Source organism: Dysidea avara, chromosome 11 (genome assembly GCF_963678975.1).
Source record: "Dysidea avara chromosome 11, odDysAvar1.4, whole genome shotgun sequence".
In the NCBI taxonomy this organism is placed as follows: domain Eukaryota; kingdom Metazoa; phylum Porifera; class Demospongiae; order Dictyoceratida; family Dysideidae; genus Dysidea; species Dysidea avara.
Window position 1 is genome coordinate 25,785,762 of NC_089282.1, and position 18,603 is coordinate 25,804,364.

At 39.1% G+C, this 18,603-nt stretch overlaps 2 protein-coding genes across 2 annotated transcripts in view; one reads left to right on the top strand and one right to left on the bottom strand.

Annotated features, from left to right (window-relative positions):
- Positions 1 to 18,603, top strand: part of LOC136239018 (uncharacterized) — a 67,734-nt gene that overhangs the window by 40,614 nt on the left and 8,517 nt on the right. The window contains exons 2-3 of the mRNA XM_066029753.1: positions 17,420 to 17,528; positions 17,651 to 17,729. Coding sequence (XP_065885825.1) covers positions 17,420 to 17,528; positions 17,651 to 17,729 — 188 coding nt within the window. The remainder of the gene's footprint in view (positions 1 to 17,419; positions 17,529 to 17,650; positions 17,730 to 18,603) is intronic.
- Positions 1,616 to 10,354, bottom strand: LOC136239017 (uncharacterized). Its single transcript, XM_066029751.1, has 11 exons — positions 10,227 to 10,354; positions 9,905 to 10,013; positions 9,248 to 9,326; positions 4,647 to 4,889; positions 4,207 to 4,595; positions 4,033 to 4,134; positions 3,876 to 3,982; positions 3,733 to 3,822; positions 2,352 to 3,644; positions 1,972 to 2,172; positions 1,616 to 1,919 (listed from the first exon to the last, which is right to left on the bottom strand). Exons 1-11 carry the CDS (start codon positions 10,317 to 10,319, stop codon positions 1,773 to 1,775), a joined length of 2,853 nt encoding a protein of 950 aa, XP_065885823.1. The 5' UTR covers positions 10,320 to 10,354; the 3' UTR covers positions 1,616 to 1,772.

Sequence of the window (18,603 nt, forward strand, 5' to 3'; positions counted from 1 at the left end):
GGGGGGGCAAATGCCTCCCCTTTCCCCCCCTTAGCTACGCCTCTGTAGTAAACTGAAAGGTTTAAGATGTGTAACACATAAGTTTATGCTTTTCTGTCTAAATTTTACAATTAACCCAACCATCATTTACAACTAGCCAAAAGTCAAACTTTTGGGCCACAACTAGCCCCCCTTTTAGCCCCTGTAATTGATTGTTGATAGCAGTATAATACACATGCACATGTGCATCACACTAACTATTTAATTCAATTACCTTGCCAAAGAGTTAGCTCACTATTATTAGAATAGTCTCATGTGAGCAATACTTCTAAATTATGCACTGCTATTAATTAACTCTTCAAGTAAATCATTGGATTCATTATATTATGTTGCAGGTGTGACAAGATCTGTATGATATTGGCCTGCTATGTGCAAGCAGTTTTTGCTATTTTACTTTCTTGTATAAGCATTTTAGTTTTCCTTCTTGCTGTATTCCCTTTCCACTGTTACAAATTTCCTTAAGGAAGTCTTAATCATTTACTGTTCCCTATACTGCATTGCTGGAATTTCTTTAACCAAAGGTGTTTCCAGTCATAACTATTGGATGAAATGGTCTATAGGAGTGCAGTCTTCACCAAAACTGAAATCTAATATAAAACTTGTCCTATTTTATTGATTAAGTGATTGATTTTTTGTTTAAACTCATAATACTTGGCATAGTCGTTTTTCCATGTCAGAGTACACAGAAACACATACAGATATACAAATACAAAACTGAAAAACATACAAGACATGACAAAAATACAAAGCAATAAAATTACATAATACACAAATTAACTATTATTAGTCATATAATGAGTCTTTGTTAAAGTAACAGAAAAAGGAATTAGTCTATACTAGTTATACTCTCCAAGTCCATACTAGTTATAGTCTCCAAGTCTGTACTAGTTATAGTCTCCAAGTCTGTACTAGTTATAGTCTCCAAGTCTGTACTAGTTATAGTCTCCAAGTCTGTACTAGTTATAGTCTCCAAGTCTGTACTAGTTATATAGTCTCCAAGTCTGTACTAGTTATAGTCTCCAAGTCTGTACTAGTTATACTCTCCAAGTCTGTACTAGTTATACACTCCAAGTCTGTACTAGTTATACTCTCCAAGTCCATACTAGTTATACTCTCCAAGTCTACTAGTTATACTCTCCAAGTCTGTACTAGTTATACTCTCCAAGTCTGTACTAGTTATACTCTCCAAGTCTGTACTAGTTATACTCTCCAAGTCTGTACTAGTTATACTCTCCAAGTCTGTTCTAGTTATACTCTTAAAGTCTAATACTCTCCGTCTACAGAAATTAGGATGACACTGACTAGTGGCCAAAGGACCTAATTAAGCAGTATACACTTGTCACAAGTCCATCATCCCTCTACTGAAGTTTATAATTTCGCTGTACTTAAAACTGAATTTTGTGTTGTATCAGGTGCTTGCACCTCATAACACACTTAAAAACGTATTTACTTATAGCAAACTGAAGGGAGTTCCTGTTAGCCCACAACCCCCTTTAAAGTAATTCCAATAATTTAGTTATTCAACCAACCTGTACTTAATCATTTTGATGTGACCCACAAAATTATAATTAACTAATTACTAATTCATTTCATAATTAATTAACTATTAAAAGTTTCTATAACATTGATTGTACATGTTAGGGAGGTGCAGCTATGAATACTGGAAATTGCTATGCTGTTCTTAAAGTTCTAAATTGACTGTTATAAAACTTGATTGTTTCTTCTCCTTCATTTTATCCAGTTAGTTTTTGTGCTAGCTTTGCCAAATCTGGTTTTATACATTTTTCCACTAACAGAGATCTAGGGCTTGATGTGCTCCACCCATATTCACCCCATGATTTTGTACCACTCCATCTAATGCGAGGTTTAGGTACCGATAGCTGCATAACATAGAGCATACAATTTATACAATAAAAGCTAAATAATAATTACCCATCCTCCGCCTTCAAAGGTGATTGTTTTTGACTGGTACCATGGCTCAATGTAAATATAGCTGTAAGGATGACCATGATAAAGGGAGAGACAAACTTCAAAAGGTTTGGTTTTATCCACAAGGGATCCTTGGACACATGCAGATGGCTCCAGATAATATCCCAGTCGTGCCCGTACATCAATTCCTCCACGTATTGTGCTCTATATAGGAATGATTCATATACATAATACAGTATGTTTGAAAGTACCATGCAGCAGGAAAGTTTTGGTAAATAAATAGCATTTTACTGAATCAAATTCTCCAATTTTTTAAATTTCAATGTTGACTGGTTACAAATAAGCCAAACGTTACCTGTTCGCAACTGATACATGATGCTTACCAAAAGACTAGCAGATCCTCCTCCATTGACTTGCAGAGTTACAGAAGCCTTCATATCAAGACATCCAAGCATCTCCAATGGAGAAAAACAAAGAGTAGCACCAGCACTGCCACTGAGTATTCCTCGAAGGTAAAAGTAAATAGTTGATATGTAAACATAGTAACCCTTGCGGTAATTAAATGCAGTCTGGCCACTTCCACTCCATAAAGGGATTTTCACTGATTGTAAACAAAATTCAAGATCTATGCTACTGTCAATATGGTACACATCTAATCCCAGTATTTTCCTATACTTCCTTATAAACAGAGTAGAATTAGATGTCCGATAAGCAAATTCAATGTCTACTAAATCGAATTTTCTACCCAACACATCACCTTTGATTTTAAATTTTGAAAAAAACTTGAGACGTTTATTTGAGTCAGTCCAGTATGACCCAGCAAATGCACCGGCCCCTATTTTCATTTCCATTTTGCTGGTACCTAATGATTTACCCCATATGTATGCTAGGTGAGAGGGATAGTCTCTGACATCATTTCTGCGTTCTGAATAGCTTGCTACTGTGTCATAGTTAGAATTGGATTCATCCCAATCAAAGCCTCGCTTAATCCTGCTTGCTTGATCGTGCACAACTTGTCCATAGTTGTGTTGTCTTCTTAATGTGTTGATGTGTTGTTGTGCTCTATCAGTACCGACCAGTGTAAGATATTGGATGAGTAATTCATACAGGTTGGGGTTCTCTAGCTTAACAGCAGTCTTCACTATGGTGTCCAGTAAGTCTTCTTTGGGATTGACTAGTATTTTATCATTGAATGCATCTTTTAGTATCACTAAAGCCTCTTCCAGAACTTTATCTTCTTCAGTTCCATTCAGTAAAATGATCAAAGCATTCTGCACTTTTGGTTGATCAAGGTGAACACCAAGTCCCCTAATAACAGAAATCTGTGTGTCAATGTCATCATGATCAAGACTGGACAGTAAAGCATCAATGGCTAATTTAGAGCCAGTGTTACCGAGAGCATAATTTAAGAGAATGATCAATTCAGTGTTATTGGTAGATGATTTAACAGTGTCAAGTCTCCTAAGAAGTTCACCAACTACAACATTCTGAATAGCATGGTCATTGTTTCTAGCTAGTGCTCCTAATACCAGCAGTAGACCGTCATCATTGGATGGGTTGATATTGATGACAGTATCTACTAGTTCAGGTCCAGCATTACTAATCTGAGCCAACTGATGCAATAAGATGCCTCGTTCATCTTCTCCCATACTCTTTGTTAGTAGTGACCCCAGTATCTGCAATAATAAAATTATGTGTTTATTGTTGAGACTAGCTAGCAGTATTGTGTATGATAATGTATGATGATATCTTCCACAGTTATACCTGTTGTGATCTCAAGCTACCATCAATGGCCAGGAAGGAATATATCAGTTTTCTCATTTCCATACTTTTTGGCTTGTCAGATAATGTTATCTAGCACAATTTATGCCAAAATAATGATCCAGTACATACTACAGTTCATGTACCTTCTTATAATACTCTATCAATTGGTCAATTGCTGGTGTGTGGTGTGATGGAGTGCCATATTTTACCTCCAATGCCAGTAGCTCTCTGAAGCTGTTCACTATATTAGCTAACAGTGTGTGAAGATTGCAATCATTTCCACACACATAAGTAATTTACCTAATTCAGGATCAGTAGGATTCTTGTGAAGTCTTTCAAACAGTCCAGCAACAGATGGGATTGTATCTCTTATCTTTCTAATTCTAGACTGACCAAACTTAGCTATACACATGTAGAAGACACACCATAATATTCACTTGGATACATGTCATCAACACATTTTAATGTACTAACCTATATCAATGACTGCTAAAAGGCTTCCTCTTTCAATGTCAGATGCTGTCAGGTCAGCAAATACTACATCTCTTTTGCTTCTTTTTTGACAGGAAACCTTTTCAATAGTGTAAGTTCCATTAGATTGAAACTGATTACCAAAATCAGTGGTATTGTCATAAGTGCTGCTATCATCATAATAATTATTATCATCTTCATTTGCAGCAGATCCAAAGTCAAATTTTATCTTCATTGCTCCATGTGACTCTTGTAAGATTGAACCAGTAAATGTAGATTCTTCAACTTTATCATATACTAAGGAATTTTGTGGTGCTTGACCTGCCATTTTAATGAGGTCACCTGTCCCAACTTTTCGAGTGAATTTCACATCATCAGATTCTTTGTCAAATCTATATATTAGTAAAGAGATAATTGTATAATGTGTATAATGCATTTCTTACATGTAATGTGAGGTATGGATAGAGCCAGCATCGGACTCTTCAACATCTCCCTCTTCACTTTTAAAGTTTGCCTGGAATGTGCTAGCAATGCTCCTCTTAATATTAATGGCCTCATGATTTTCTGTTGTTCCATAGTGTACAGACACAATCTTCCCATCAGATGTCTGTATATAACAGAACTCTCCTTGGAGTTCATCTACTAATAATTGCTGTAGATCATCAGATGTGTAGTTCATTGTGTCACTATACATATAATAATATTGCATACAAATCAGCTAGAAAAATTCTCATGTCAATATAAAGCCCCACTATAGACCATTGGGTTGTACAAAACACTGAGTTGTTTGGGAGTTGAGCAGTTATCAATAGCACTATAAATTAGGGATCATGAAGATTTGCGCTATATATATATAACCAAACCCAAAAGTGCCTTCAGTATGATTTGAAGTACTGTAATGACTGACCGTAATTAATGAACTGTTATTGATGACGTAACTATTGTGTCATGTGATATTGTAGTTGTAATTGGTTTTGTTGGTGTGCTGTTAAAGTTAGTTGAGTTGCTTATTCCTGAATTGTTACATTGGTGCCGAAACCCGGGACATGGCGACAGGAACTGGGATTGCTCTTCCCGAACCACTACAAGGTGACGATGCCAAGTCTTGGTTCAAGCACTTTGAAGTGTGCGCTGCCGCGAATGACTGGAATGCAGCGAAGAAACTCCTCCGAGTGCCTACTCTCCTAAAGGGCCGTGCCTGGGCCATCTTTGACTCCTTGACAGAAGCCGAGACTGACTCGTACGATCACCTGAAGTCTGCAATGTTAGCTCAGCTGGCCCCAGACAGTGATGAAGAGAGAATGAGAGCAAGAGATGAGCTCTCCCAGTGACGATATCGAGAGGGACTTGAAAGTGTGGATGAGCTTGCACGAGATATCGAGAAGTTGTTAGACAGAGCCGCACCAGGACTTGAGGGTGCAGTTAGAACTACTGAGCTACGACTTTATCTGATAAGCGCTCTTCCTGAGAGAATTTCTTTCCAGTTAAAACTACTCCCTAAAGTCAGTTACCGGGAAACGATCGCAAAGGCCAAAGAACTGTGTTTAATGTTCTCTCGCGCTGACCAGACGAAGATGGAGCAGGCCAGCCAGCTTTCTGGCCCCACTGATCGATTAAATAAACTTGAAGAGGCTGTTCACAAGTCTCTCAACAGATGGCGGCTTTGGGGAAGAATATTGATGGAGGCTACAACAAAAGACCTAGAAACCAAGTCCAGTGCTACAACTGTGGCAGACGAGGCCACCTGGCACGCAACTGTTGGAACTCTGATCAGGGAAACTACCAAGGGAGCACCTCAAAATTTCGAGCATGGGGTGTTCCCGGCCACAAGTAGATGCTCGACCAATTCAGATAGTGCCTGCACTGTCAGTCAGACATCATCAGACACAAAGCTGCATACACACAAGGATCAGTGAACGATCATAATATTGACATATTGCTGGATTCTGGTGCTTCCTGTTCAGTAATACACAAGGATTTTGTTACACCACAAGAAATGAAACTGGCCACACCCATGAAGCTAATCAATGCAGATGGTAGAAATATTTCACCAGTGGGCACAGCCACCTTGAAGGTCCGCCTGGGTGGTCTTGAGGTTGACCAGCTTTTCATAGTTGTTGACAACCTGTCTGCTCCAGCTATTCTTGGGTGTGACTTTCTAATGAACAATACCATCACAATTGATTTCAGCCATGGCACCTTTATTAGCAAGCAGTTTCCTGCCTTGCAAGGAAACCTGACACTTCGATCCTCAAGCATTTGCACACTGACACTTGACACTGAATTTCCACAAGCCATACCCTACAAAACTGATTCCTCAGGAAATGAACTGGACTTTCCAACTGACTTTCACCAGTCCCTGGAACCAATTCTGAGGCAACATAGCCAAATTTTCAACCAATCCCTTGGACAGACCAATGTTACACAGCACTTCATTGATACAGGTAACTCACTGCCTGTAAGATTACCACCACGACGAATTCTTTTTCACTTTGCAGACCGTGTACATACCCAGCTACAGGAAATGGCAGAAGAAGGCATTATCCGCCCAAGTAACAGCCCCTGGTGTGCCCCTGCTGTATATGTACCAAAAGCTAATGGTGAGGTCCGTATTTGTGTAGACTTTGTGCAGCTTAATAAGGTTACCAAGAAAGACTCGTACCCGGTCCCCAGAGCAGATGGCCCACAGCAAAAGCTTGCAAATAAGACAGTATTTTCAAAAATTGATCTTAGGAGTGCCTATTGGCAATTCCCCATGGAAAGTACTTAAGTAGAGAAAACAGCTTTCTGCCCTGGTCCGGGATATGGCCTATGGGAGTTTACTGTCATGCCCTATGGTCTTACAGGTGCAACTCAGACATGCCAGCGAGGTCTGGATGAAGTACTCAAGGAATGTAAAGACTGTGTCGATAACTATGTGGATGACTGTATCATATACTCGACAGACATGAAGACACATGCCAGTGACTTAAAGCAAGTCCTGAGCAGGCTTCAATATGCTGGATTTACGCTACGAGGATCCAAATGCTTCTTTGGTAAGAGTAACATTTCTCATCTGGGTTTTAACTATTCAGGCGATGGTGTCAGTCCCACACCAGAGAAGACACAATCCATCATGGAGTGGCCCATTCCAAAATCATCCAAGGAGGTGCGCTCATTTCTGGGCCTGGCAAATTTCTATCGACGATTTGTTCCCAACTTTACAGATATAGCTGCTCCCCTGAGTGATCTAACTGGGACCAAGGTGCAATTTTCCTGGAACTCCACACACCAACAGACCTTTGAAAAGTTGAAACTGATGTTGACATCTCCACCAGTAATGTCCTACCCAACTAAACATGACAAGTTCATCTTGACAACAGATGCCTCTGACACTGGCCTTGGGGCAGTCCTCTCCACGGAATGTGGAACAGTGATAGAGTTTGCCAGCCGATCTCTATCTTCCCCTGAAAAGAACTATGCTACAATAGAGAAGGAGTGCCTAGCAATTGTATGGGCTGTGCGTAAGTTTAAACATTATCTTATTGGTGCTCATTTTATTATACAGACTGACCACAAACCATTAGAATGGCTGGAGTCCTCCAAATCCAGCAAGGCTCACTCTCAACGCCTTGAACGCTGGTCGCTAGAGCTCAGAGGATTTGACTTTACCCTGGTACACCGCCCAGGTTCTCTCAATGATAATGCCGATGCTCTTTCTCAAAGACCTTGTTGGACTCATCCCACCAATGGATGTGAACACCATTAAAAAAGCCCAGCTCAAGGACAAGGTACTATCTAGAGTATATGAACAAATCAGTAAAAACACCACCCCTCCAAGTGGTCAAATATGGAACCAATTCCCCCTTTACCGTTACAAACAAATATGGTCAGCTGTCTATTAATAAGGACATGATGGCGCAACTAGGGAAGTAGTCTACCCATGCAGCTATGGGGACTTACATATACAACTAGTGTTAACTGGGCTGGTGAGACAGTTTACCCAGGATAACTGGGAAGTATATGTCTATCCAGTTGTACATGCGTAAACAATTTTAATGGAGAGTCAGTGGCATTAATTGGGGATTCAGTCTATCCAGCTGTACTAATGGGGACCTGGTGTTAACTGGTGAAGTAGTCTACCCAGCTGTATTAATGGTGACCTGGTGTTAACTGGGGAAGTAGTCTACCCAGCTGTATTAATGGTGACTTGGTATTAACTGGTGAAGTAGTCTACCCAGCTGTATTACTGGGGACCTGGTTTTAACTGGTGAAGTAGTCTACCCAGCTGTATTAATGGGGACCTGGTGTTAACTGGTGAAGTAGTCTACCCAGCTGTATTAATGGTGACCTGGTGTTAACTGGGGAAGTAGTCTACCCAGCTGTATTAATGGTGACCTGGTGTTAACTGGGGAAGTAGTCTACCCAGCTGTATTAATGGTGACCTGGTGTTAACTGGTGAAGTAGTCTACTCAGCTGTATTAATGGGGACGTGGTGTTAACTGGGGAAGTAGTCTACCCAGCTGTATTAATGGTGACCTGGTGTTAACTGGTGAAGTAGTCTACTCAGCTGTATTAATGGTGACCTGGTGTTAACTGGGGAAGTAGTCTACCCAGCTGTATTAATGGTGACCTGGTGTTAACTGGTGAAGTAGTCTACCCAGCTGTATTAATGGTGACCTGGTGTTAACTGGGGAAGTAGTCTACCCAGCTGTATTAATGGTGACGTGGTGTTAACTGGTGAAGTAGTCTACCCAGCTGTATTAATGGTGACCTGGGATTAACTGGGGAAGTAGTCTACCCAGCTGTATTAATGGGGACCTAGCTGGTGTTACCTATAGGAGTAGTCTACCCAGCTGTATTAATGGTGACCTGGTGTTAACTGGTGAAGTAGTCTACCCGGCTGTATTAATGGGGATATGGTGCGGTTAACTAGAGAAACAGTCTACCCAGCCATAATGCTAACTGGGGAAACAGTGTGAAAATGAATGCTCAATTAACACATAAACAAATGATTATGTAGAAAATTATAATTTACTTAAACAGTACAAATAGTGCAACATACTTGGCAACTGAAATTCTGATTGATGCACTGTATATGGTGAAACAGAATTCCTTAGCTGATTGTGAGCCAAAACTACCACCTGAGTATGAGTAAACCACAAAGCTCCTGCTTAATACATACGTAATTATATAGTAATGTTTAAAATTTGAGATCAGAACAAACTGAGATGTAGGAATCTAACTATTTAGCCATGCATTCTAGGACTACAATGGAAAACCCTTTAAAGCCTAACATTTGAATTGGTACACCATAGATCTTTATTTGGTCTCAGTGGATACGGTAATACCCTGTCTGATGGTAATATAGTAGAAAAACACTGATAAATATATGCAGAGATTATTGCTACACAATCCCACATTAATTTGTAGACCTAACAATAATTTTTTCTGTAGTCTCTACCATATATTCATTGAGTTCAAGTATAGAGATATGCATTAAAGGGTTTGACATACATTTCTAGAATGGTTTAATGTACTGAAATTGTTTTTTGCTTTTGCTGTTGATCTTAAATTTGTCATATTCCAACATTTAAATTTAAGTTTAAACTAGTTGGTTTACTTTCTACAAATCTATCTATAGATAAACAGAGCATATTTATAAAGTCTCCTTATTTGGAAAGAATAAAAATGATGGTGCATTATTATATATAGACCATACTGCTGTCACAGTGCCAGTTGACATCTGCAGAAAGTTCAATCTCTTCTCGATCCTCTTCTCCATAGTTATGTTGTGTTGCAGTGTACTTGTACATGCATTCTTCAGCAAACTGTATTGGAAAGAGGGCAGTTTACAGCATTACACATTACTACTAGTTTCACCAGTCACTAAAGTAAACACTATAATTTAGAAGTTTGAAATTCGCTATGACTTCTGCAGTTACTTAGATACAAGCATCATACTATATAATTGCAGGAGGCATACCATCAATATGAACTTCATACTTATGAATTTACAGCTAATATATCTGGTAATTACTCACATCACATGATCCCGTTCTCTTGTATTTGTCTGCTGCAGTGATGTATACTGCAAACATGCACAATATAGTGCATGTTACAATATTGATCATCATCCTTCAGCTCTTGCAGTCTTTGAAAGTAACCAGGTAAGGCAAAACAAACATTCTTTTATACTTGTTCCAAACAGGAAATTGTGACATCAGTGAGGTGACATCGTGAGATGACATCATCATGAATCAACTTCCATGTATATGTGATAAACATTGAGATGATACACAGTTTCAGCAACCTATCAGTTGTTTCTTAAAATATGTAGTATCTCTAGTACATGCACACATACAGATTACACATAAATTCATATAGCAGCACCAATACCATGGGTACAGATACCATGGTGCAGTGATGGTAATGGTCCCAAGGTATGCCTTAGCATGTAAACTCACTTGGAAAATCAGAACACTTTGATATTCAGAACACTATTGGTTGGTCCCAAGATGTCCTTGATACACAAGTAACACTGTACGGGTTATTGTTTGACTTGTAATAACAGACAGTCAACCATTAATTTGCTTTGTGTGGCTGTATGTAGTAATTACAGTGATTTGTTCAACAACACTATTACATTTGTCCACTGTTATGTGCATCACACTTGACATTTCAGATTGCACAATTATACAGTTATCTGGTAATATTTACATAATCAGTAAACATGCAGTTTGTCACACACATGCACACACACGCGCACACATACACACACGCGCACACATACACACACATACACATACGTACACACGTACACATGCACACACCACACACACACACACATGCACATGCACGCTCGCACATACACACACTGCACTAAACTACACTATCCTACAGTGGCATGTCTAGAAATTTGTAAAAGGGGGTTCAAGTGTAGCTAACATGTACATTAATGAGAGTGCATACTCTAGGAGAGTCTGGGGGGAATGCTGCCAAAGACAGTTACATGCTCTGAGACTGTATTTGGTAACAGATTTAGAGTAAAATTATATACACAGCTATGTAGGTCACAGCTAGCCACTTGTACACATGTTTTTGTGTAGTGACTTATTGATCAGCATTCAATCCAACTTATCAAATCTAATGATTAATACAACTTTTTATTATTATAGGACTTCACATTTGACTTAGCTATATGCTTCACTGTGCCACAACAGTTAATTGGCATTGAGAGGTTAATAGCCAGTGTAAACTACTCAATAAACCAATTCATCATTTTGTAAGCTACTAGAATGGTTTCATATATGCATGTCTATTTGTGAGCATGCACACAGCTAATTTAAGCACACCACAAATAATATTGGCTGTTGCCAACTTGTTTTCAAAAGGGGTTTCTGTGGAAACTTTGAGATGTGTGTATGTGTCTGAAGTGTTTGTCAGCTTTATTCTTGATCACATTTTTGCAATGCATTATGCTAAACTACATTGTTGGAAATTTTATATTCACAGAGTTATTGCATAGTGGGCACTATTGCCCTACAATGATATTATGTTTGTGCATGTGTGTGTTTGTGTGTGTAGTGTTTGTGTGTGTGTGTGTGTTTGTGTGTGTAGTGTTTGTGTGTGTGTGTGTGTTTGTGTGTGTATGTAGTGTGTGTGTATGTGTGTGTGTGTGTTTGTGTGTAGTGTGTGTGTGTGTGTGTGTGTGTGTGTGTGTGGTAGTGTGTGTGTGTAGTGTGTGTGCGTGTGTGTAGTGTGTGTGCGTGCGTGTGTGTGTGCGTGTGTGTGTGCGTGTGTGTGTATGGTCTTCCTTTATTGTCAACATAGGGAAAAAGTTACATTTATAGCTATATGCCATTTTAAAATATGTTAATTATCACATGCAGCCATACAAGGCAAAGTAGCTATGTCTATTGGCTCATTGTTATGTGTCATTACTACAAGGCTTAAAAAATAGTACAAATTAAAACTCAAGTATTGTCGTGTTTCTGTAAGTTATTTGACTGTGCAGGTAAGCTTGTGTTGCAATGCATGCCAATTATGTAGTCAACAATTACTATTAGTTGTGGTGGTTTCAAGGTTTCCACAGAAACCTCCTTTTGAAAACTCAGTTGAGATTTTAATTGAACTTGTGTGGCATGCCTACAAATATGAAACCATTTTAGTAGCTTACACATTGATGAATTGGCTGTTTACACTATCATTTATAACCTCTCAGCACCACATAACTGTTGTGACACAGTGGGGCATACTGCATATAGCCAGAGTCCATAATAAATGTAGCCAATTATATAATTATGTGAAGCCCCCCCCCAAAAAGGTTGCATTGAATGCACACATGTAGCTACCTGCGTTTTTTGCACTAAACCTGTAACCAAATGCAGTCTCAGATCCTGGGGGAGGGGTTGGTGGAGGTATGTCATGTTCCAGTACAAAAAGTACAGAAACTATTCTAGTAGCCTCTCCAAAATTTATTTATTTATTTATTAAGGCTTTACAACACAAGCGCTGAAGGTCTATACATAATAGGACACCTTAATGATGAATAGGCTGTTTACACTAGCTATTATAACATTGTGGCACAGTGGGGCATAGTCTATAACAAATATATAACTAATTGCAAGTCACATGTGAAACCCCATAAAAACTGATAAAAAGTTATATACTGATCAAAAAATTACTACACAACATGTATATGCAGTCTCAGACTCAAAACATCTACTTTCCTGGGAGAGGGGGCATATGCATGCATGTCCCCTAGAGCATGCACACATGAAATAAATGTTTACAATCAACTTGTATGACTAAGGCTCAAGCAAATAATTGTATCAATAGTAGATACAGGATAAGGCATTTGGGGCACACCCCCCCAACCTTGTGGAGGAACCAGCCATACTTCTGATTAAAATTCTAAAGTTTGTCAGGCCAATATCAGTTTATAGAACTCATGAAAATATGCACATTTCACTAGCATTTATTACAAATTCATCTGAAACCAAAGCGAACCATGGCCAAAGTCAAACTATTTGTGAAATTGTTTCCCAGCACCTTTATGCACACTAAGCGCCTCTAAAACTAATTATTGTGTTGCTGTTGTTAAAGACATTCAGAACCTTTTACGACCTCACAACCATCTGCAAAGACCAAAATGGCAAAAATCATCAGTGAGACACTACTAAGAGGTAATCATTTGCTGCTTCAAAAATGCAGCAACTAACAAGAGAATCTGGCTCTCCCCAACCACCTACAACTTAGCCTGTTTGTGCCCCTCCCATTGGATCCGCCCACATGTATATTCACAATAATACTGAATTGCTAGGGTAGTATTTCAATGATATATGTATGAACCATTAGACATAACTACCTTGTTATGTATGGCTACATGTGGTAATTAGCAATTTTCAAAATAGTCACCAAATGCATATCAATGTAACTTTTGCCATACATTAACGATAAAGGAAGATCACGCACATATGCACATACATACACATGTATACATGTACACACACACACACACACACACACACACACACACACACACACACACACACACACACACACACACACACACACACACACACACACACACACACACACACACACACACACACACACACACACACACACACACACACACACACACACACACACACACACACACACACACACACACACACACACACACACACACACACACACACACACACACACACACACACACACACACACACACACACACACACACACACACACACACACACACACACACACACACACACACACACACACACACACACACACACACACACACACACACACACACACACACACACACACACACACACACACACACACACACACACACACACACACACACACACACACACACACACACACACACACACACACACACACACACACACACACACACACACACACATTATTGCAGAACAATAGCATATAAGAATACTTATTTCTATGTGTGGTTTGTGTGGTCAAGCAGTTATTTATGCTATGCAATAACTCTGTGAACATAAAATTTCCCACAATATATAGATTATGGTTAGCATAATGCATTGCAAAAATGTGGTCAAGAACAAAGCTGACAAACACGCACAGTGTACACTACACACACACACATGCAAGCACACACTCATACAAACACGAATGCATGCACACGCACATACACTGCACTACACTACAGTGGCATGTCTAGAAACTTGTAAAAGGGGGTTCTAGTGTAGTGTACATGTACATGAGAGTGCATGTTCTAGGGGAGTGTGGTGGAATGCTGCCAAAGACAGCTACATGCTCTGAGACTGCATTTGAATTATATACACAGGTAGCCACTTGTACACATGTTTTTGTGTAGTGACTTATTGATCAGCATTCAATCCAACTTATCAAATCTAATGATTAATACAACTTTTTATTTTTATAGGACTTCACATTTGACTTACAGTAGCTATATGCTCCACTGTGCCACAACAGTTAATTGGCACTGAGAGGTTACAATAGCCAGTGTAAACTACTCAATTAGCCAATTCATCATTTTGTAAGCTACTAGAATGGTTTCATACATGTATGTCTGTTTGTGAGCATGCACACAGCTAATTTAAGCACACCACACATAATCTTGGCTGTTGCCAACTAATTTTTGGGGTTTTTGTTGACACCTTCTGTAATTACCACATGTAGTCATACAAAGCAAAGTAGCCATGCCTAATGACTGGCTGTCTGTCACATTACAATTCAAAGAATAAGTTGCTATGTCCATGTATGTGTGTTTGTGCATATAGCATTACTACACCATGGCATCTGTACCCATGGTATCTGTACCCATGGTATCTGTGCCATTCCTCACTATATGAATTTATGTGTGCACATACAATTATGCTACGTATTTTAAGATACAACTGATAGGTTGCTGAAACTATGTTTCAGCAGTCTATCAGTTACCCTATCAGTTGTTTCTTAAAATACGTAGCATTTCTTGTATGTGCACACATATAGTGAGGAATGGCACAGATACCATAGGTACAGATCAGCGTTGAAACCGGGTCGGGTCATCCGGGTCACATTTTCTCCGGGTCTGACCCGGTTTACAAATTATCCGGGTCTGACCCGGATTGGATCACGTGAGACACGAAATTGTTCGTTTGACGACGTGGAAACTTATAAACGCTATCGCGTAGCTCTTTCGTGAGCCACGCCCACTCATCGCGTTACCGACATGCGCTCAGCCTGAGGGGTAGCTATATTTAGTAGGTGATGACCTTTTTTTTTTTTGGTCTTCAACCTACAGCTAGGCTGAAGTTGCAATATTTACTCAACACGAATCGAACGCTCAAAGCGTAGTCTCGTTCGCTCGCTCGAGACTAGCCGAAACATAGCTCTTATCGAACGCCTCGGCTTTAATTAATCCGGGTCACATCCGGGTCAGTGGGTCATCCGGATCAGCAGTAGTGACCCGGTTTCAACGCTGGTATAGATACCATGGGTACAGATGCCATGGTGCACTGTTAATACTGAAGTGGTCATAACACACCAGCACAGGTGTGACACTGCTGTCCAAACTGGCACATCTTTACAAGGGTAGTATGCACACCACATCAATCATACTAATAAAAGTGTGACTGGCCATAAATTTACAACTGATAAAAAGCACTTAATGCATTTAGGAATGGGAGGCATGTAATGAAATGCTATTATCAAAGTCAACCACTAATCTCAGTATGATTTTGTGAAATGCTGCATCATCTACAGTTTTGCAATTGGTGTTACAATCTCGGAATGTCAACAATCTACAAACAGTACACAGCACTATGTGTCAGGCCAAGTCAATAGCTGGATCTCAGTGTTGTAAATTTGACCTGTGATGGCTTGATCTGAAACCTATATCACCAAGCATGGAGTTTGATTGTGGGTTTTAATTTCACTCAACCAAGGCTTACATGTTCTACAGTATCATGTGATATGTACTGGCCCCACTGATCATTAGTGCACAGTATTGTTATCAGTTTACTGTTGTTTACATTCTGATGTCTGAACATAATTGAATGTATTTATTTATATGAGCTAATGGAAATTAATTATGTTGATACAAACATACATACCAGCTTTGTGCATTGATCTGAACTGTCTGTGTGTAATGGCCTAGCACAAAATGAGTTTATTGTCATGGTTATATTTTAATAGCACATAAATGCAATAATTGATACTTTGAGATCCTTCTTACAGCCCCTCAATGATAAAGGATGCCACAAAATACCTCTTTTAATTTACTAGAATCATCTATAATGAAAGAGAATCGCTTTTCATGTATAAATATTGGTGTCATACACACCAATTTATCAGTCACACTGTTTGTCTTATGTGCTTTACACACCATATCCTGAAAGTGTGACTGCACCCCTAGGGTGTGCTGCTGTTTAAGTGTGCTATGACCACCTGAGTTTTAACAGTGTGTAGTAATGCTATATTCACAAAACATATACAACTTATTCTTTGACTTGTAATGACAATGTGACAGACAGCCAGTCATTAGGCATGGCTACTTTGCTTTGTATGACTACATGTGGTAATTACAGGAGGTGTCAACAAAAGCCCCAAAAATTAGTTGGCAACAGCCAATATTATGTGTGGTGTGCTTAAATTAGCTGTGTGCATGCTCACAAATAGACATGCATATATGAAACCATTCTAGTAGCTTACAAAATGATGAATTGGTTTATTGAGTAGTTTACACTGGCTATTAACCTCTCAATGCCAATTAACTGTTGTGGCACAGTGAAGCATATAGCTAAGTCAAATGTGAAGTCCTATAAAAATAAAAAGTTGTATTAATTATTAGATTTGATAAGTTGGATTGAATGCTGATCAATAAGTCACTACACAAAAACATGTGTACAAGTGGCTACCTGTGACCTACATAGCTGTGTGTATAATTTTACACTAAATCTGTTACCAAATACAGTCTCAGAACAATTAACCGTCTTTGGCAGCACTCCCGAACTCATGCACTCTCACTGATTTACATGCTAACTACACTTGAACTCCCTTTTACAAATTTCTAGACATGCCACTGTAGTGTAGTTTAGTGCAGTGTGTATGTGTGTGTGTGTGTGTGTGTGTGTGTGTGTGTGTGTGTGTGTGTGTGTGTGTGTGTGTGTGTGTGTGTGTGTGTGTGTGTGTAACAGACATTGCCTGCATTATGTTTCTTTTATAACAGTTCACTGAAGAGTGTGTATACCAGTACACTTCCACACAACACAACTATGGTGAAGAAGACCAAGAAGTAGTTGAACTTTCTGCAAATGTGAATTGGCACTGTGAAAGCAGTAAGGTGTACATAAAATATTGCCATTTTATATTTTGTCTTTGTGTAATAGCTAAAAGTTAATTGTATATAATGTGTGTAAGTAATCTTCACTGGAGGATCATGTGTGTTTACATGTTTCAGGTGGTATGTTTGGTGCACAATCAGCTACTGAATTTTGTTTCACCATATCTAGTGCATCTTTGAGAGTTTCAGCTGCCAAGTACGTTGTGTGTGTTATTGTGAAGTGTGTAGTATATGTGCATGTAGTGTGTAGTGTGTGTAATTACGTGGTTTGTTTGTGTATGTTGTGCATTTGTTTGTATGTATTGTGTGTGTGGCAGTCCATCTAGGTTCTAACTATTCCTACATCTGTATAATATACACTTTGTGCATATCTCATGCTTTTACAGCTTGCATTGCACAAAGGTTATAGCTCCTCTTGGGTCACAGTCAATAGTACCATGCACTACACATAATTTCAACAACATTGTGTTGGCTTTGACCAGTATTGTGATGAACACACACCACAAAAATGCATGCATACAGGCATGCACACACACACACATACACACACACACACACACACACACACACACACACACACACACACACACACACACACACACACACACACACACACACACACACACCACATTAGACAAAGGAAAGTAGTGGCATACCTTGAACAGGTTAATGGAGTGGGAATCCAGACTGAGAGTGAGGCACATTTTGATATTGAATGCACTAGTAAGCATACTCTCTCAGAGTATCTATATTACTTAATTCGTCTTCAAACATTATTGTTAATGCACTGTGAATGTGCAGTTGCAGGCTTAAAGGGCTTGTATTACTTACTATATGTGCAAAAAATTACATCTCCAGTGAACGTATTCCCAACCCCACCCACAAACACCTGCACTGTAATTTGCATGTGGTGTAGAAATGTATACCATACCATCCAGCATCATGTGATGCTAACCCAAATAATGTGGGAGCTCATTCTCTGTCTAATTTACTGTAGCAGAACATTTTCACACACAAAATTTGATCCATTTTTGCACTTTATACCTTCATAACTTTTTTATCATGGCATA